Raw genomic sequence first — 20,990 nt, forward strand, 5'->3', positions numbered from 1 at the left:
AGCCTGAGGACAGCCCCAGACCTTCAGCCTAGAAAAATACACACACACGCACACACACGCACACACGAAAAGAGCATTAAGCTAAAAGTCAAAATATCTGAATCCTAGATTCTGCTCCCTGCTTTTGTCAAAAACTCCAAGTTTTCAAAGAAGTCACTTAATTTCCCAATTGACAAAATGAAAATAAACTATCATTTGTCCGTCAACTATCCTTCATTAGGTGTCTATAATAAAAATACATAAATACTAAAAATGTGGAATAATTCTGAAATTAAAACTGTTATATATGAGCAAATTATTTTTTATATTGCCTCACAGCTTGATACTTTCATAGCTATCTATTTTGCAACAAAACATGCTGTGAAATAAATTGACTGTTTACTACAACAGCTAAAAGAACTGTTGTTTTTTTTGAAAACCCAAAGGCCCCACAGTTCACAGGCCCAGGAGGGGCGAGCACAACAAGTGTAAAGAAGCAAAGATGAATAACCCAATTAATTCGCACTTGTTCACACCACCGACTACAGATTCCTTTGATAACAATATGCTTTTGTGCTTACAAACCTGTAATACAATTGGCCAGTATGCTTTGAAATGTTTAGATTCTACACGCCAGGGATTCTTGATGACAGTCTGAACACTCTCTCCGGTTTGGCCCCATCGCCAACAACTGTCACAGGTGGGCTACAGCCAACAGAGCTCCTCTCTCCGGAGTGGGAGCTGTGAAACACTCCCACTAATGAGTCGTGAGAGACACACCTAACGGGGCTGGCTTTCATATAAAAAGCAACTGTCGGGTGGCCACTGTGGAGACCCTCAGGGGTGCTACAGAAACAGCGTATGTTAGGGCCCCTGGACCAGCCTCGATGCTTCAGATCTGAAGGCCGAAGAGGCCCGTGCACACCCCACGGCTGGCCCTCTGTCACGGCCCCCGCGCCGCTCCTGCCAGCAACCCGGGCGGTGGGGTCCTCCTCGACAGCCTAGGCCTTCCTCTGTACCCATGCCAGTGTTTTACAGACGTTAACTGTAACACAGGAAACAACAAGCTGTGTCTATGCAGCCCGAATGTTTTGACTGTGGAAATGCTACAAGAAATCTACACATTCTTATCTGCTTAACCAGCTCCAGTGACCCAGGAATCCACAAAATTGGACCTTTTGCGGGGAACCACAACTTTGCTTTGTTGAGTCTTAAAGCGGGTACAGATTTTGTCTAGAGCTAATGGCACCAAGGCAGAAATAAGAATGCCCAAGTCCTAAATCTGTCCTCCTAGAACTCAACAATGATAAACACCTTCACCGCCAGCCTACTGCCACCTCCCTAGGGGTCCTGCCCAACGCAAGAGTGCCTCTGGAAGTACCAGGGAGGACTGTGCTTGCTGGTCTTTACTACAGATAGGGGAGGGCAAGGGAAATGATGCGACCATTTATTTATTTATGTATATGCTTGTTTATTTTAGCCATCCCCCACCTCAGCCAAAGACAGTAAGGATGCCGGGCAACTTGGCCGTGTTCTTCTAAACAGCCTCTGCAGAGCTAACAGATGCTCTGCTGTAGGCACTCTAATCTGACTCTTCACCAGTCAGCACCCGACCAGCTCCAGGCCACCCAACATGCCAGCCACTCTCCTATTTCTTTTGATTCTACCCACTTCACTCCTCAAGTCAAAGGAAGCCATCTTTCTTGTCCTTCTTTGACTCATCTTAATTATAACGCTGCCTCTTTACTGTCAAATGACCTCTAAGAATATCTCCTTTGGCTTGACCGAGCCCTAATGCACGCCCCTTGTCTTCTTGGACCTGGTCAGCGCTGCTCGGTGATGCTCTCAAGGAAAAAGGAAGTGAACCAAATCAATCTATGCTCCTGGGACCTGGAGCCAACCCTCAGCTGTGCTCAAGGAGTCAGGGGGAGGAGACTGTATCCACAGCTGGCAGCAACGGGGGTGGGAGGGTGTTCTGGGTTAGGGTAATTAACTTTCATAAAACACTCTGCACTTAACTTCACAACATTAATCAAAATCATTCTTAATTTTGTGTAAGTGTGATTATATGTGTCTCTTCCTGCCTGCACTCCCCACCAGACTAAAAGCTCTATGAGGGCATGAACTGTGTCATTTTGATCATGACTAATTCCCTGAGCCACGAATCGCTGGCACCCAAGTCTAACTCGGTTACTCCAGCCCTGTCAGATGAGACGAATTAAGCTTATGTCTCAGCAAGGCTCTGGTACAAGGTAATACTTCCCACACCCTCGGCCAGTTATAATAAGAACTAACGTTTCTTGAGCTGCTACCGTTGACCTGACATCATTTGCAGGTTTTTACAGGTGTTCTCGTCCAATCCTCATAACAAGCCCGTGAAGCAGGTGCTGTGATCATTCCCGGCTACGGATGAGGTGTCTGAGGCATGGCAGGTTGTACAATTGGCTAAGCGTGTGACAGGGAAGACAGACCACCGGGGAGAGAGCAAGGAGAACAACTGAAATCATTCAAGGTCCGCCCACCAGATGCTTCTATGTCCCGAGCATTACGTGGCCTGTTTCTGAGGCAAACACAGGGCCTTAGGGGTCCATAACCGCTCAGTTTATGATGTCCCGTTGATACACCATGGAACGCAAAAGGCCCCGAGAATTCTACAGTTGGAAAATGAAAACTTAACTCACCTTCCACTGCTCCTCTGGAAGCAGCTTCACAACGACCAGGTCCCCATTCAAGGCTCTATTCCGAGCAACAACCCCATCAATAAAGATGTCTCGGTCACCATCCTAAGTTGGAGAGAGAAATCAAATAATCAGCTTACCAAAGCCTGAAACCAAAACTTACTTCCTGGGTTTAAAAACTGTGCACTCCACAGTCCGTGCACTGATTTCATAGGAATTGTGCACAGCCACAAGCAGACCTGGAGGGAGCTCAGTGTCTTTGGAACCAACAGAAGTGGTGAGGAACACGCAAGGGCACACCAAGGGAATACGGGCAGGCCAACGACAAAGGCACATGAAGCAAAAACCTGGGATGGCACGCTTTCATAACTAAAATAAGAAAGGAGCAAGTTATCCTTAGGTCATTCCAGCTCTAGACCTTTTTTAAAATAAAATTTTTTATTTATTTAAAAATAAATAAAATAGAGCATGCTGAAAAAGCATGCTTTTTTAAAAATAAAATAAAATAGAGCATGCTGATATCTTTTCTACACTAGCTGAATTTTTTTAAACAAGAGTAAGAGTAAAGAAAAACAGAAGGCCTGCAAGAAAACAGAAGAACAGCAGCACATAATCCCTCAGGAACACTAAGAGCAGGAGCAGCAGCCGGCTCTAGAATCTGGGATCTCCAAGAGGAGACCAGCGAAAGCATACGCCCCCAGCAGCCCCACCCAGGCAAGTGGCGGAGAGGAAACTGGGGTTGTTTCTATGGAGACCTAAGGAGAAGGCAAAGAAGAAAGGGAAGTAAAGTGAGGTTCATAAAGCTCTCGCATGCTCCACCCCCCTCGCTGCCTTAGGAGCAGGGTAAACTCGAAACCGTGGGTGCAAGGAGGCACCACACCTGCGGTGTCAGTCACAGGCTTCTCGACAACCCGCTCGAAGCAGCGGAGCCCCGGCGAATCCCCCAGGTACGGACTGCTAAACTTAAATTAGGCCAGGCCACTTTATAAAAACAAGGCAAATTACTTACAAAAACACTTATATGGAAAACACAGCTAAGGAAAAGTATGCCTTCGACAGTAAGTGACAGAATTAAGCCTTTTCAAAAGTGTTTCATCAACAAACAGGCAAACATATACTCTCATCCTTTTATCCTTCCAAAAGTTAATACTACATGCTTCCTTTCAGAGGATGAGAGAAGTAAAATGTTAATTTTTGGAATCAACCCATTTGGAAATTCCAAGTTTTCTAACAGACACTTGATACAGAATGGATTTAGCACTCAACAGTTGACTGCAGGGCATTACTACGACATTTTAGTCAAAGTTAAAATTAGCATTCCAAACTCACCACCCCCAAGGGGTTTTAGACACTCAGCGATTTTTATACTTTCCAGCTACAAACCATTACAGATCTCTCAGCACAGTCTTCCTGTTCAGTTTCCAACCTAGAGTGGGCTGGAAGCGGCGGCCCGCACACTCTGCCAAACCTGACCCACCCCAGGCCCCGAGGACCAGCTACCAGGTCGGCCACGGAGACAGAGTTGCTGCAGCTGAGCTGGAGACAAGCCTCTCCGGGAAGCAGAGGGGGCCACCGGCACACAGAGGGTGGGCAACGAAGCGTGGCACAGCATCCTCCATCAGTGCCTTCTGCAATTGAAAGCAGCAGGATGTCTCCGGCTTCCTGACGGTGAAAACAGCGCTGCCTGCATGTGGGTCACATTGCCCATTATCATGTGTCAAAACATATGCAGCGAGGTGCCTGTCTGATAAACGGCTACACCGCCCTTAGCTCAGAGACCCCAGCCCATAAGGCGCCGACACTGCCATGTTTCTATCGCAGGAAACCGACCGAAGCAGGGCTCAGTGGAACCTCAGACAACACACAAATCTGGAACTATCACATCGCTGCTCAGCTCTTAGTTCATTCATTCAGAAGCCTGCATGTATTGCAGAACCTCTTCTTTTAATGATACAAAACTTGGGAACACCTTGATGTTAAAAGTTTGAGTCATCTCTCTTAACAACTTTTTAAGGCCAAAGGTTGCAGTCCTTTATTTGAAGGCCAGAAGACTTGCTTCACCCATCAGAAAGAGCAGGGAAAAAAGGAAGAGAGAAAACTGGATAATGAACACCCCTAGAGGAAGTAAACAGGGAGCTGGGGGCACCCTAACTACATATATAGGAGGCTGGAGGGCCAGGACGGCCCAAGTACGTCAGGATGGTCTGAGCAGCCTCCATCAACGGAACAGCCACTTTTGGACCGAAGTCCATTCCACAAACGCGCAGAGACTGCCTCCGTGACAAGATGCACCAAAAGCTACAAAACTTCTTGTAACAACATAATTCAGAATTGAAACGTGTTTTGTGAAAAGAGCCAAGTTTTTACATTGGGGCCATTTCTCCTTTCTATCTTATGCCCAAATAGAATAAAAAGTCATCATCCTAATAATATCAGATCATCTTGGTTTGCTTAAAGTCACATAGTTTTATTCTAATTCGTTGTCTTACTTTTTCAGAACCGCAGGAGATAACAGTTACACATAAAAGTGACTTATTCCATGTGTTTTGGGTTTGTCATGGGAAAATGAAAATCGACTTTCTATGAGTAGAAATTATAATGAATTTAGGTCAGGTTCCTATAGGTCAAGTCTTTTCTATACATGACGATCCATTCACTGATCCCAGTCTCAGGACTTAGGCAGATATCTGAACATTGCAAATGACAATGCATAAATTCCCAATATTCTTGCAGAGTCAGTAATTTCAGTATTCTAGATAATTTCATCAAATCTAGCCTATTTTTGATTCTCCAAAAACCTTAGAATTTTGAGGTCGATAGGAACATTAGACAATATTTACACAATGTTTAATCACCCCCTCATTCTACAAATAAGAGAACTTCTGTTTCCTACTGTCGGAGCAGAGGCGACATCTTCTTTAAAGTCAGCTCTCGTCTCTGTCCTCCCGGCTCAAGCAGGGGACTGCCGCAGTCAGGCCCTGGTTCTGACAGCCCACCTCCTAGTGCACCTGTGAGCACTCTCCAGTTCACGGAGGCTCACACCGGACACGGACATGGGCCTCGGGGACTCAGAAACCCAACCCAGGGGTGGGATTCATCTACACGTAATTTATTGCCTCTACTATCTCCCTCTCCTAACACCTGAAACTGACCCCAAGCCCCACGAAGATAGCGTGCAAGATTGTTCCAGTGTCCAAAACCGGAATGTCTGCAATCCCTTGCAAGTGGGCCTTGACAGAGCTTCTACAGTCTGTTCTTAATTACGTAAAGGTAAATCATTAGCATTTTTCCTCCCTCTGTAACAATATTACTACTCCCTCAGGGCCAGAGAGGAGAATAAGAGAGGTACAGAAATAAGCCAATCCTAATATCATAACTGTCTAAAAAAGTCTAAATAGGACACGCCAGGAATACAATTTCAAACAGAACAAGTTTAGCTTTTGAAACATCAATATGTTTTGTTTCTTAACTTCCTTTAACAAGCCAGATTAAACAATGGTGACACATCATTTGCAAATTTAATTCACATAAATTTAAGTTACAAAAACCTAAACTAACTAGGCCTCACACTTTAGGGGACTCTGCTCTGCCCTCCCCTCGGCCACACTCCTCCCCATCAGGAGTTCTCAGGGCCAAACGGATGTGTATCCATCCCCACTGGTCCACTTCCGGGGCACAAACCGGCATCCTCCCCAGGTCGGTCTCCCTGAAGGCAGACCACCAGGTCATAGGTGGCACCCCTGGATCCGACAGGTGGGTCCTGCACAGAGAGAGACTGGATGTGTGGGATAAGATGCCCCACAGGTGTATGCAAGGGCCCTTGCAGACAGGGGCCGGGGAGCCAGGGCTGGGGAGGGCAGAGGGCAGGCCAGAGGTGGGCCCTCTCGGTGCAGCTCCCAAGAGTCTGAGAATTCTACACGTGAACCCAGGTTCATGGAAGGTATATTTGCAAGGAACACATTTTATTTGTCATGAATGTATTTTACTTAACAGCTCATTAGTCTGATTTATAACTTTCAAGTATTCAATATGAGTGCCTCCTCGTGCACTCTTGCCCTATGCCCCACACTTGCCAGGGGCCATCCTACCAGGGCTCTAACCTAGGGGAATTCAGTGCTGGGTGTGCAGGGGAGAGGAAGGGAGCAGGAAAACTTCAGAATGCTCCATGCAGCTCCCCTGACCATTCCAATCGGGGAGAGCAAGTCTCAGTGCGCACGAGAGAGGAGCGGTGTGAAGCCTGCTCAGTCCCCAGGAGCCTCTCAGAGTGAACTCCTCTCCACGGCGGCTGCCATTCCCATGCTTGAAGAACCGTGTTTTTCACATACCAAGGCTGCTAATACAACCAAGCTCCTCTGACTGGTACACCAACAAGGAGACAGCCACTCCTTCTACCGTGGAGACAACACTGGTCACGCTGGCCTTGCTGAGAGACGGTTCACCTGTCTCCAGCACAGCTTATGCCTAAGAGACTCCCACAGGTGACTCTTATGACTACTGAATGTGGTTTTCTCCCCATGCACAAACTCTGGAAGCCAGCACCTGTGTAAAAGGCGCTTCCGCTGTACGATGGAGCTGCTCCTGCAGCTGAGCACCTCCTCAAAGCTGACCCTCAGCGCTACAGCCCACATGCCGAGGTGGGCATACATGCCGTGTTCTGTCACAGAAACGGAACACGACTCAGAGAGAATCGGCTTTGCACAATCAACTGCGTACAACATTATGTTAGTTGTGTATGTTCTGTATACTAAACTAGTATTAGTTATTAGTTTATAGTGTATGTTTTTTCAACTACATACAATATTATATTAGTGTCCGTGTACAACATAGTGATTAGACATTCTATAGCTCATGAAGTGACCACCCATAAGTACAGTGCCCGTGTGACACCAGACAGAGTTACTACGCTGTTACTGATCCGCTCCCTCTGCTGCACTTCAACCCCGTGACTACTCTGTAACTGCCCATCTGTACTTCCTATCCCCTCGCCTTTTTCACCCAGCCCCCGGCCCCCTCCCATCCAGCAACCGTCACTTTGTTCTCTGTATCTGTGAGTTTATTTCTGTTTTGTTTGTTTTCTTCGTTTTTTAGATTCCACATGTAAGTGAAATCATATGGCTTTGCCTCTCTCCATGTGATTTCTTTCACCTAGATTAATACCCTCTAGGCCCATCCATGTTTTTGCAATAGCAAGATCTCACTCTTTTTTATGACCGAGTAATATAAATGTATTGCATCTCCTTTATCTACTCATCTATTGATAGACGTGGGCTGCTTCCATATCTTGACTATTGTAAATAACGCTGCAATGCACATAGAGGTGCATATATCTTTTCAAATTAGTGTCTTAGAATGCTTCGGAGACATACCCAGAAGTGGAATTGCTGGGTCATATGGTAGTTCTGTTTTTCATTTTTTGAGGAACCTCCGTACTGTTCTCTCTCCTGGCCGCACCAATTTGCAACCCCACCAACAGTGCACAAGGGCTCCCTTTGGTGTCAGTAACTCTTTTAATCTAACGCAGTGGGTAAGACCTGGCCTTGAAATACTCGAATCCTTGGATTCTGGAGGAGAGGGAAAAAATATAGCCAACTCAGCTCGAGAATAGGTCTTAAGGTTACTGTAGCAACAACAATAACATCTACGAAGTACACGACTAAACCTGTGTTCTCCCTAAACCTGTCATGTAACATAGTGAAATATGTTAACTGAAACATGCGTATTCCATTTCCTCATTTATAAGCAAAAGTTTATTTCTATGGTCTTTTCCGCCCTGAAAAATCTGTAACTCTAGTGCCACCCTATTTATGGCGCCCTGGAAAAGTTAGGTCAGGAATTTAAGAACGCTGCTCTCCCAGCTCTGCACAATCGAGCCTTATGCAGAGCCCTGCTGCGGACTGTGTGTCTGAGCGAACTCCCTACCGGGAGCGAGCCTGTCTCAGTGAGTCAGGGACACAAGGAAGGACGCGAAGGCCCCGGGGTGAGGAGCCTCGTAGCAAGGCCTATCACCTGCATGAAAGTGATGTGAGAAACTCTGACCCCAAAAAAGCATTACACATCATTTTTGGACAAATGTGCAGATTAGCTCATGCAGTAGATCGAAAGTAGATAGCATATTTGTTTAGGAAAGATTAACTTAAATCAGTGGAAAACCCATAAATCCTTTTAAGCTATAAACTGAGGGCGTCCAGTGACACAGACCGGTGGGTGTCTGCGTGGGCTCAGCTGCTCTGCAGCCCAGCAACAGGCGCCGCCCCTTGCACGGGCCGGGCGACCTTAAGACTGGCAGAACGGGCTGCTAACCACAGGCGACCTCTGCTTATTTAAGTTTGAAACAAATCCCTGTCCATTCTCAATTTTGTTTTACTACTCTGCTTTTTAGTTGGAATATATGATTTCAGTTTCAGAACACATCTAAAAAATTAAACGTGACATTAACTTTATTATGAAATTATTGAACTTACCGGGGAAGGAATGAAGGCTTCGTGAAACTTCTTTGGATTGATTCTCAGTACACCCTTTAAAATAAAAATAGAATGTATGAAAATTTAACTAGTTACACGTGTATGACTTTTTTCTATACTTATGGTACTCTCCGATAACAAGTGCTCAAATTAATTAAAACAGCTCGACCCAGAAACAAGCTGGATCACGAGAACCCCTCATTAAGGACACGAAACATGACTTCCATCAGCACCTGTAACGGAGGCTCCGCAGGGACAAAGCTCCCAGGGCGCCCGGCCGAGAGCAGGCTGAGGGGGGAGCGGTGGGGCCGGAGCGCAGCGGGAGGGCGGCTGCTGCTGGGGTTTACGTGCCCCTCTGTGCTAGGCTTCAGATCGAAACTTTAACTTCAAGAATAGGGTGATCGGGGATTACACCAAACTACATAACGGCCTCTGTAATTCTCTACACCTTTCCACAATTGCTTGTTTCTCTGACAATTTTCAAAGTGAAACAGGTTGATTTCCAACCTGGAAACTTAGCCTGGAGGGACTAGATGTATATTTTTCACTCTGGCCCCTCAGCAGAGCTGGATGAGTCAATAACTCAAAATGGTCTAGAACCAGCTCTTAATGGAAATGGGAAGCCTGGCTCCGACAGCCGGGCCACCCAGCCTGCCTTCAGCTCCATGTTATTCCAGCACCAAATCAGGGTCTGCTTCTATTTATGCACAGCGGTGCAGGTGCGGGCGGTCTCCAATAACAGCCCAGTGCTCTGGGCTCCTGCAGGAAGCTGTAACCCGCCCCGCGTCCCAGCTGCATCTGCAGGCCACTGGAACACATGCAGGGAGGCAGCTATTTTCCTAAGAGCCAGACTCAAAGAGTGTCTTGAGAAAGTGTTTTAAGCAACACTTCCCCCTAAGATGTTGAAAAATTCAAAGATACATAATTAACAAAACAGGTGAGGGCATAAAATAGAGCAGAAAAGAATTCTTCCTTTCATGTTTCAATTACAAATTTCCATGCAACAGTTTCTACTACCATTAACGTCCCAGTAAGACTATTACAAATGCTCATTCAGTCCTTAACTCAGTAATTATTTCTCGAATTCTGGCCATGTTCAAGGCCCTGAGACAGACCACGTGGGAGAGGGAGTGGCGGCCAAGCTCTGCCCCTGCTGGAACACGAATGCCGGCAGAGTGCAGCTAACTTCTAGCTGGGGCACTGAGACAGGCTCCAGAAATGGCGTCTGACCTGGTCCGCGATGGGGGAGAAACCTTTGCAGATAAACCAGAAGGGAAGCACAGGCAGAGTGACACACGCCAGAGTGGCTAAGGGGACAAATGCTCTTCCCCTCTCAGGCTGGCACTCTGCTTAGGGGAAGAGACGGAGGGGCCAGAAGGAAAGGCCGGCAGAGCGTGCTGAGGCCAGGCCGGCACCTTCACTTCTAAGACAGCTGCTTCCTACTGGGGGAGGGAGGGGAAAAGCTTACCCTCAATCTTCATCTAGTCACTCTGCAAATATCCCTGGTGACCAGGGTGACAGGCGGCGGGCTAAGGCATGGGGACACAGTGGAGAGTAGCCCAGCCTCTGCTCTCCCAGAGCTCACAGTCTACTGAGGGGGAGACACTCCAAATAAACAGAAGTAGACTCACTGATGTTAATTTTTTAAATTTATGTTCTGACCCCATGCATTTTTTCCTAAGTTTCTATTATTTTCAGCTGCTGTTCTTCTATCATCCCGTCTAGCTCCGTGAACAGTCAGTACATGAAGTCTAGAGAGGAGAAGGCATTCTGCCTTCCAAGTGCCTGTAATCGCGGAGCACTGAGAGAGGCCGAGGCTGGGCTCAGGGGAAAGGGACAGCTTGCTTAGGGCTGTAACAAGCCTCTCCTTAAAAGAACAGATATTAAAAGGCCCTAAAGACTCTATTGTTGATTCTCTGCTCCACACTACCCCACGTGTGAGAGCATGCGGCAGGACGGGGGCTTGCTCCGGGAGCACGTCGGCACTCCGACTGCGGCTCGCCTCCGAGAGCACAGATCCCTCGGAGGAGGGAGAGACTCAACCAGGGTCCTCAGCAGACCGGAGTCGCCCCCACAGCCTGACAGAGGGAGCTATCAGTAAGAGACTTCCAGCAGATGTTCTGTCTTACCTAAAAAGTCCAGCCCTTCACTGTCATATTCTCATGACTGTCTCCTAATCTGCCCCCACCCCTTCCTCCTCAACCCTCCCCTAGGCCTGCAACTGGACCCGTAAGGCTCCAGCAGGCTCCCTCCTGTCTCTGAATGCCCCTGCAGCTCCTCGACTTAGTTGAAACCTGGCTGTGCCCTGCTACGCCCCCTTTCCTTGCAGGGCTCTCAGGAAACCGCCTCCTCTCTCCTACTCCACCATCTCGGGGACCGGGGGAAGAACGTTTCCCCCGTGCTTCCCCACTGTGGCTTTAACATTTTGTCCCTCCATTCTCTTTTGAGCCCCCCTCCCCCAGATCCTTTGAAGTTCATGTCCTTAGCTCCTTCTATACTTCCTAGCGCCATCATCTTCAAACCGGCGCACAGCCCTGATTCACTAACACTTTTACTTGTAGCTCACTGTCCTCCTCTCCACCCCGCAGTCCTACAAACACTTAACGGGCCTTCACACCCATACGATGCGCAGGCAACCCTAGCCAGTGGTCCCGGCCGCTCTCCCCCGCGCTCACAGCCCGTGTCTTGTCGTCAGGGCGAATTACACCACCTCCAAAGTCCACACAGACACACAAAATCTTCAGGGCCTCAGCTCACTTGGGGTAGAAACGCCACCTCAGCGATTCCTTGTCTTCACTGTGACCCCCAACCCATGGGCCTCACCACATTCCCACCCTTCGTCATCGTCCCGCTATGTTTAGTCCCTTCCTTGGCCACCTAGCCGCCACGGCCTGTCGTTGCCTCCCGTCATTGCAAACCTGGAACCTTGAGGCTACTCGTCCTCTTATATCTAATCAGTAAAACCCCACTCTCAGTTGGCCCCAACCATCTTCCGTTTCCATGCCTAAACCCAAGAAGCTGAGCGTCATTGTAGAAAGATACCCACAACTGGGCTAATTAGCCTAACTTGGCAATCACAAACATGTTTTACTTGGCTTAAGGAATGTTTGAGAATACTCAAAGCTGAAGAATTTCACACATAAATATGTATTTCCAGATTTTCTTGAAACACTAGCTAACCCCACATGGCAGCCACCGCCTGAGCTGAGTAACAGATGCTCCTCTCACAGCAATAAAAGCCATCGCAAGTAACACTTACACCAGTGCCCGCACGTCACACACATCTATCCGACTGATCCCACCCTCAAACCCAGGCAACCCCGGGAGGCAGGTGCTGCTAGTCTCTTGTTCGCAAAGGAGAAAAGCGAGGCACTGAGAGCTGCCCGCTTTCACCGCACGGTCAAGCCCAAGCAGCCTGCTTCCAGAGGCCTTGCTCCTAGCGCCCGCAGGCTGCCCGTCTGCCCCACCACTCTTTCAGTCAAACCGAACTCTCCAACACAGCCCAGAGACCTCACGTGATCTGGAAGCTGCCCAACTCTCCAACTTGCTCCCACGTGGCCATTCCCTTTGTCTAAAGTCTTCCTCCCTAGTCCTCGAAGACACCAAGCCTTCTTCTGCTTGCTATTTCTCCCACCAGCTCACCCCTCTGCCTGTGATGTTCTTTTCCCAACTCTTCAGACGGCTGGCTCATTCTCACCCTTCAGATCTCGACTCAGAGACCCCTCCTCAGAGGTGGCTACGGAACTGGTCACAGGCTGTAATGTCCTCTATTTCTTTAGTCATTTTGGCCTGTCTCCCCTGTGAGATGCCTGTCTGTGATGTGCTGTGCACTTAGTAGGCAGCCAGGAAAGCTCTGCCGCGCTGGCTAATTAATGCCTGCAGAGCCGAAGTTCTCCCACCGCCCCCAGCATCGGTGTTATGGACGTCATCTCCTCCTTCTAAGTGACGGGGCGGTCCCTTGTCACATCGCCTCCATTCCTCTCTTTAACCCACACCCTACGGTCTCCAGCTGATTTCACCCTTAACAAACGGGACAGTCCAGAAACCGGTTCCTCCTCGCCTGCCCTCCTGGACGAGGATTCCTTCTGACGTCCAGTAACAGCTCCACACCAGCACCTACCGGCACTCTGGCATCGTGTCTCGGGCAGCTCTGGGGGCTCAGCCCGAACCCCCTGCAGGCGCAGCGACACCTGGGCCTGGGAGGCCAGTCAAGTCCACCCTCTTCCTACCCGTATCACTCTGGCCACCCCCGCAAACCTGAGCCCCTTCCAAGACTGTCCATCCCATTCTCTCAATTTCTCCCAACATCTCCTGTATCAACCTTCCAACCGTCTACCTACGTAAAGAGAAAGGACCTATGTTCTTTGATGTGAGAACTTGTTTACCAAAATACCTTCAAAACTACATGTGCACGGTCGTGGGTCGCTGCTGGTCAGCTCTAACACGGGAGCGAGGGTTCGTGGGCACCGTGGACTCCTCTTCCCCACATAGGCCAAATACCAATGAAATGGCAAATTATTGGTCAAAGTATTGAAAGGAAACAAAAAATTATTCTACTCTTATATTAAAATATCTCAGATCTCTCATTAAAAGTTGCTTCTCTGGATGGGGAGAAGAAAAAGGATGTAATGATATATTACATGTGAATAAAAAGTTAAATGCTTAAACGTTTCAACAAAAAAATTCAAAAATCTTTTACTGTCTAGTTCTCCAGTTTACCCTTCAAGGCCTGAGCACACAAAGTTTGTATCAGAAAGCAGATGGACTCTGTTCCTTTGCCTATGAAAATCTTATTTACAATGTTGTATATTTCACACGGTGACCTCATATCTGGAACCCATTCCTTTCCCCATCTGCACAGAACAACTGTTCTCATCCGTGGGGGGGAAGGGGGGGGGCTCTGGCTGGAGTCTCATGATGTCACAGGCCAGGAGGAACCACTTAAAACTCCAGGAAATGAGAGCTGTTATATCGATCAATTCTTTGTTGTTCTTTGTTGTTTTATTTTACTATCACCCAAGAGTTGCTTCAAAAGCAAAAATTAATAAAAGAGAGTAAAAACTAATACAACTACAGAATAGTTACCTCAGGTTATCTGTATAAATTCTATAATAAAAATTATAAGCAATTTTTCTTTCAAGTTATAACAACTGAAATTCCCCTCATTTTTCTTCAAAGACAATAAGTCCCTTGATCCTTTATTGAATCAGTAAACAACTATTCAATAAACTTATTAAGCATCAATCAAATGCCAGGTATGTGGGAATAAGACATGACTCTGCCCGGAAGGAAGTAAAGCATCTACTTGAGGAAATATAAATGCCAGGGCATGACTACAGGTTTAACATAAAGGGTAGCCCTGACTGGTGTTGCTCAGAAGTTTGAACGTCACCCTGCAAAGCAAAAGGTCACCAGCTTGATTCCCATCCAAGGGCACACGTCCAAGTTGCAGGCCAAGTTCCCGGATGGGGGGCATGTGAGAGGCAACTGATCAATGTTTCTCTCACACACTGTTGTTTCTCTCCCTCAATTTCTCCCTCCAATCCCCTTTCTAAAAATAAATAAATAAAATATATTAAAAGGAAAATAAAATAAAATAAAATAAGGTAAACCAAGAAGTCAGCTTCAAGAAAAGCGGCAATGGCCAATTCTGCAGAGAATCAAAATGAGACTTCTCAAGGGGGTGACACTTGGCTAGGGGCTTAAAGATTGAGCCCGATAACATGAGGACAGTGGGGGAAGGCCCCCCAAGCACCAGGAACTGCCCTGCACAGAGTCACAGAGGAGCCGAAGAGCAGAGCCTCCACGGGAAAAGCCCAAGGTCGGGGGAAATGGGGCAGAGCGTACCAGGAAGAAGCGAGGGAGGCGAGGTGGAAAGGCACAACGGGTCCACGCGCGTGGAGCGAGGGGAGGGCCAGGAAGCTGTCGGTACACTGGAGTTCAGGGTGAGGGCTGCGGGAAGGACAGCGTGCGCACGGACTGACGAGTGGACAAATGTCCAGCTCGCCCGAGAGAGGCCTTATCAAAGAAATCCCAGGGAAGCTTTTTTTAAAAAAAAAATCCAAAAGGACTTCTAAAGTCAGAAGATCGACTCATGTTGTTAAAAAACAGTTTTCCATTTAAGAGTTTATATTAATCACACACGCATTTGACCGCAGGGAAATACCAAAAAGTGGTGAAAAAGGAAGAGAACGTGATACTATCTATTAACTGGCTGCATCTTCAGCCAAAAGCACAAACATAGAAGCTGAGCTCTCAGGACAAGAAAAGAGTGGAACACAGTCAACGTTTTCAAGTGAGCTGGGTAACACATGGCAACATTCCATAATCCAGGAACTGTGAAACGAACTTAACTCAAAGAACAGGTGGCTGTGCCCCTCTCCACCGCGCTCCCACCACCTGCCTCACGCTTCGGGTCTACGGAGGCCTCAGCTGCCCAACCGCGTGCACGGCGCTTCGGCAGCTCGTGTTTTCACTGGTGCCACCACTCTCCTCGCCGCCTCCTTCCCACACACGCCGCTCATCGAACAGACCGAGCTCGCTGTCTGTCCTTCAGCATCCACGGCGGACGCCACCTCCCACAGTTTCCCGGTTTCCCCCAACCGCCCTCCCACGCTCCCAGCCACACTCCTCTCGGCACTAACCGTCTACCCAGCAACCGTCTGTTCGCATGGCTGCCGGCCTCCCCCGGGCCACCAGCGCACAGCGCACGGAGGCGGCCTCTTCCACCTTCATCCCGAGAGCGCCCGTGCACCTGCCCTTAACTGTCACCTGGGCCTGGCTAACGGCACATGCTCGGTAAACATGTGCTGAGCCAAACCACTGCACTAGCTTGTAAAAGTATTCTGTAAACTATAAAGCACTCAGCAAATACCGTCTGCTGCTGTTCACTGTCTCCCTTTCAACCTTATGCTCCGTCATTCAGCCTCCACGGGCCCAAGGCAAACCGAACCATCCACGCTTCTTCTAGCCAAACCCCGTTTCCCACTTTTGTCTGAGGAGTTCAACGGGTCCTTCCATTTATTTATAAAGCGCTTTCTCTTATCCTACAGAAATTGCACCGGTCCGAGGCCTGCATCGGCAACGTCCCCTCCAATACCACATTCCTGGGCAGCCCTAACTGCAAGTGATGGCTCCGGCCCCGCAGCTCCCAGAGCGCTGCACTCTCTCTGCCCTGCGGCGCTAGTTACCTCTAACGGCACTGCAGGTCCTGGACGTGGGACGCCCTGTGCCTGTTGTACCCTCATTTCTTTCAAAACACAGCACAGAAAAATAAACACTTGACTGAAAAAAAAATAGATTACTTCTGATTCCACACATCCCAGGAATAGCCTCTAGTATGATTTAAGCACCTGGATAAGTGTTCCTCTCTTCAAGCCTTCTGAAACATCCTCCTTGGACATGTAATTTTCAAATATGCTCTTCTTCTTCCCTCGCGTGGACTTGTTCTTTGACTTTTTGTCACCTGGCGAAGCACCAACGCCACGTGGGCTGACCACAGAGGACACACCTAGGAACATGAGGCAACAATCAACTCTTTTCCCAATCAAACATCTCTGTATTTTTTAAGCTAGAGACATTTTACCCTCTTTTTAAATTTATAAAAACAAAAAGGAAATGAAACTCCCCGATAAAGATTTCGAATGGCCACAAAAAGGCAGGAATGAGAGAGAAAACGTGGGTGGAAGGCACACGGCGTTCGCGGAGCACGGCCTGCGAGACGGCTGCAGCGTGCTTCCTGCTCACACACACACACACACACACCTTTGAAAAGCAGGAGTTGCTAAAAGACTGCCATTTTTCAAGAGGAAATTAAATAGCTGTGCTCAATAAAACCACAAATTAAAGACAAAAGGAAACCCCACTGAATTCTAGAGTAAACGACACAGGGGAGGTTATTTAACATGACACTAAAGGAACTGCAGCCCCCTCAGTCCTCAGACCCGCCCGCACCTCCCTCCCAGCCGCGTGCCAGGTCTCTGGCTGCCAGCGCGGACTCCCCACTCCTCCGGCTACCTCTGAGGCTCCCCAGGTTCAGCCTGCAGTCGGGATGGCTCATTGCTGGATCCACGGTGGCCTCTTCTCTCCAGGTGCGGGGGGGCCTCCACTGGCCGGGCTCGGAGTCCTCCCGGCCTCGAGCAGCTCGGTGTCACAAGCTGAAACCAAAGAGAAGTGGGTGACCGAACAGCGATTAACCCGCAGCCTCCGCTGCGCGCTCGGACAGTGAGTGCATGGATGGCAAAGGCGACGCAGCGCCCTCCGTGGCTCCTGGTGTCACCTCCTCCCGGGCAGTCAGGCAAACACGCCATCCGGCCTGAGTTTCCTCTCAAGGCCTTCACCTTCGCAGGTATCACTAGTTTGCCTGTTTGGGCCAACTCAACTAAAAACTTCCACAAATGGGCAATGAGGTGGGAATTACGGAGTTCTGCCACTCTGTTCAGCTTGTGAAATGCACAAGAGCAGGAGGGAATATGGTTCTGAAAAACGGTATAAAGACCTAGAATCTAAACACGATAATGGAATAGGTGCTAAACTAGGACTCCAGAGACCTGGCACTGCCTAAGGTTAACCTTGAACAAAATGACATTCCTCTACAAAAACAAGTCATCGATTCCTTAGAGTTCATCAACAAAACCTAATTCATTGCCACAGCCACAGTCCAGAACCACTCAGGGAACCCAGGATGGTTCACTAACTTTCAAAACACAGAAGTGTGATCATTGAGCATCTATTTCCCTACTCTCACCTGCCATCGCTTCCAACCAGTCGTCTGAGCAGAAGCTCAGGCAGCTGCATCTAAGGAACACGAGGCAGCTGCCTGGACCAGCGGCCTGGAACACGGGGCCCCGCAGCTGGCCCCCTGACCTGCCACCTGGATGCTGAACATGTCATCGCAGCTTCTCCTTTCTGCTCGGTGCTGGCCGCCGGCCCAGGATCTAAGCCTATACTTGCAAATTTCCAAAACCCTGGTAAGCAGCCTTTATGATTTCCCATAAAATGGATCAAGATGTCATTCTGAACACTAGCTTCCATTTCCTCTAAATTTCCCACAAGCATCCTTTACCAAAATGATGTAATTTTTCTTTAAAATGAAATTAATACAACCCAGGGGAAGAGAAGCAACAGAGACAAAAGGTAACAGGTCATTTAGTGATACATGAAGAGATTCAGAAAGTCAAGAAGGAAGAGATCAGATGGTCTTAGATCAGTGATTTTCAATCTTTCTCATCTCATGGCACACATAAACTATAAAATTCTGCAGCACGTCAAAAAATATACTTTTTGTCAATCTGACAAAAAAAAGATATAATTTTGATTCATTCACACTAGACGGCTACTGCTGTGTTGGCTATCGTCATTATTTTATTTGACAATCAAAGGGAAAAGAGGGCAGTGCCCCTGACTAAACACTCAGGTATTTCGTGTTTTAAACATTCTCGTGCCATACTGCGCCGTGGGATACACAACAGGGCAGCAGGAAAGGCACATCCCGGAGCCCAGACCGTCTGATGGTCTACTTCCGAAGCACATTCACCCACGCATTCACTCAGCAAGCACTTCTGCAAGCTGCTGTACCAGGCACAGTGAGGGATACGAGAGCTAATATATACAAATCATATTGCACTAACAACTGATACAAGCTGGGAAGTGAGAGCAATATTTTTTTTAAGTATGGGTAAATGTATGTATGATGGAAGAGAAAGGGTATCTCCAGCTCAGGAAATCCAAGAAAGCTTCAGAAAAAAATGTTAAGGCAGAACTGAGAATGTGAGAAAAGCACACTGCTGGCAAAAGGACACAAAAAAAGACACACCGCACAGGCAGGTTCTTGCAACACTCATTCCACCCGGATGGAGCCCAGCCTGTAGGAAGGGGAGCGGTGGCCAGAAGAGTGAAGCAACGTGGAAGGCCTGGAGGACCAGCCCGGTTTCTCGAAGACGGCGGGGAATTTCTGAAGCCTGAGTGAGCAGAAGAGAAGAACAGATCAGAGTCGTGTTTCGGGAAAACTTAACCTGTTCAGGATGCAGAGTCACCTGCACTTGAGGAAAGCTAGCCGCAGCTGCACCCTCGGACAGAGCGAGAACAGACCGGGGAGGAGGTGGGCCTGAGCTGCAGTGGTACCGGCAGGGGCAGGAACGAGGAGACCCTTCACATGGCACTGCACAGGGCAAAGGGGCACCATCTGGCAACCAGGCAGATCTGGGGGAGAGCCAGGAAGTGGCAGTTGCGTAAGATTCCAAACAACAAGACTGGGGAGTGATGACATCACTAAGTTAGTGAAGATGACGAGTTCTACCTGGGGTCCTGTGCACCTCCACGCGAAAATGCGTACCTTTCTATATCCCTCTACGCGTGGAAATGCACACCTCCACCCACACCTGTACACCAAATAACTGGAAACCAGGGCACAGCTTAGAGAGATAAGTGAGCCAGCCATTTACACAAAAATGGTACCCCAAAGTTTTCCAGAATGGGCGAGATTGCCAAGAAAGAATCAACTAACACAGAAGGCGGCCCAGGACAAAATCTGGGTTAGGGCAACTTTTAGGAAATGCAAAGAGGAAGAAGTAGAAAATACAACAAAGAAGCTAATAAAGATAGAGGGAAATAACCAACACAGCCAGATTTTTTTTAAAGGGAAGAGAATAACTTCCAAAGACAGGTTCACGACAGGGTTTGCACCCACTACTAAATAAGAATACAAATAACGCCAACCTTGGGGAGGGCAAAGGTCTGGGGCCAAGCTGCAGGCAGGAAAAAGAATGCAAAACGAGCCAGAACGGACATGGGAGTCCTTCGTACCAAGTCCTGAGGCAGGCCAGAGTTCAAAGTCAAGGGGAGGTGACTGCCACCTCGGTGAGATGGCGGCACAGCAATCTCGACGTGACCGCCCCTGGGTTGGCTGCATCCGTGACTTTCCTTCACGGCAAACATCCAGTGGGTGTGGGTCACAGCTAACTTGTCTCTCCTGCTCGGAAAGACGAGGCGTGTGTGGCTGCGTTCATCACCATAACCCCATCGTCTCCCACAGTACCTGGGAGACAGTAGGTACTCCACTATCGCTCCTTCAATAATGAGTGTGTTTTCATACACAAGCAGTGAGAACACCAAGCAAAGCAGGGTCATTCCGGGAAACCACAGTAAAAAAAAAAGTCAGCAAAGAATGGGAGAAAAAAAAGAAGACCCAGGAAACAAAGTTGGCAAGGATAAGCCGGACAGCTGGTCAGGGAGTCAAAGCTTGCCTCTGGGTATCAAAGTACGGGGAGAAGCTGGAAAGATTCCAACTATACATGATGCTAAGCAGACGAGCAAATAAGCAACCTTCCCTTCTTAGTGACACAGTTGTGAACGCCCCTTAGCCCTGGAGAAACCCTGGCACTCCTACCTGACACGTGGAAAGCACACGGTAATTTCTAATCCTCACCAGCTTCCAGAATGGGGGCCACTGGTACACTGCCCAACCGCCCACTGGCTACCGTGGAGGGGGTTTTACCAGGGAAATGGCTGGACGTTTTTGTTCTGAAGAGCTGGGCCGGGTCAGGACAGACAGGCGGTAACACACTAACAGGATGAGGAGGAAAGGGGAAGCCCGACCTGAAAGAGAGTGAACCTGCAGAAAGCATCCGGGTGAGAGAAGTGGCGTCTGGAGACCCTTTATAGTCCCCAAACCTGCACAGTGCAGAGCAGGCGGACACAGAACTTAAATAAATGCAGCCAATTTGGGACAAGAACCACCAGGTTACAGTAAATGTAACTACTGAGAAATGTGAGTTGCGGGGCCAGGACTAGGGCGAGACAAACAAGGCACCGAGGACATAAATGGCATAAACCGGAGTCATCCGAGCACCAGCCCCTCACTCCGCAGGACTCC

At 48.4% G+C, this 20,990-nt stretch overlaps 1 protein-coding gene across 3 annotated transcripts in view; it reads right to left on the reverse strand.

Moving 5' to 3' along the window:
- Nucleotides 1-20,990, reverse strand: part of DIS3L2 (DIS3 like 3'-5' exoribonuclease 2) — a 260,872-nt gene that overhangs the window by 215,142 nt on the left and 24,740 nt on the right. For 2 of the 3 annotated variants that reach the window (XM_028509578.2, XM_036022709.1), the window contains 4 exons: nucleotides 17,135-17,274; nucleotides 16,471-16,628; nucleotides 9,119-9,172; nucleotides 2,661-2,762 (listed from right to left, as the gene is read on the reverse strand). In XM_028509578.2, the coding sequence (XP_028365379.1) occupies nucleotides 2,661-2,762; nucleotides 9,119-9,172; nucleotides 16,471-16,628; nucleotides 17,135-17,177 (357 nt within the window). In that variant the 5' untranslated portion in view covers nucleotides 17,178-17,274. Of the gene's footprint in view, nucleotides 1-2,660; nucleotides 2,763-9,118; nucleotides 9,173-16,470; nucleotides 16,629-17,134; nucleotides 17,275-20,990 lie in introns of those variants that run through there. The other variant, XM_028509579.2, reaches the window with a different exon arrangement.

Source organism: Phyllostomus discolor, chromosome 4 (genome assembly GCF_004126475.2).
Source record: "Phyllostomus discolor isolate MPI-MPIP mPhyDis1 chromosome 4, mPhyDis1.pri.v3, whole genome shotgun sequence".
NCBI classification, from domain to species: domain Eukaryota; kingdom Metazoa; phylum Chordata; class Mammalia; order Chiroptera; family Phyllostomidae; genus Phyllostomus; species Phyllostomus discolor.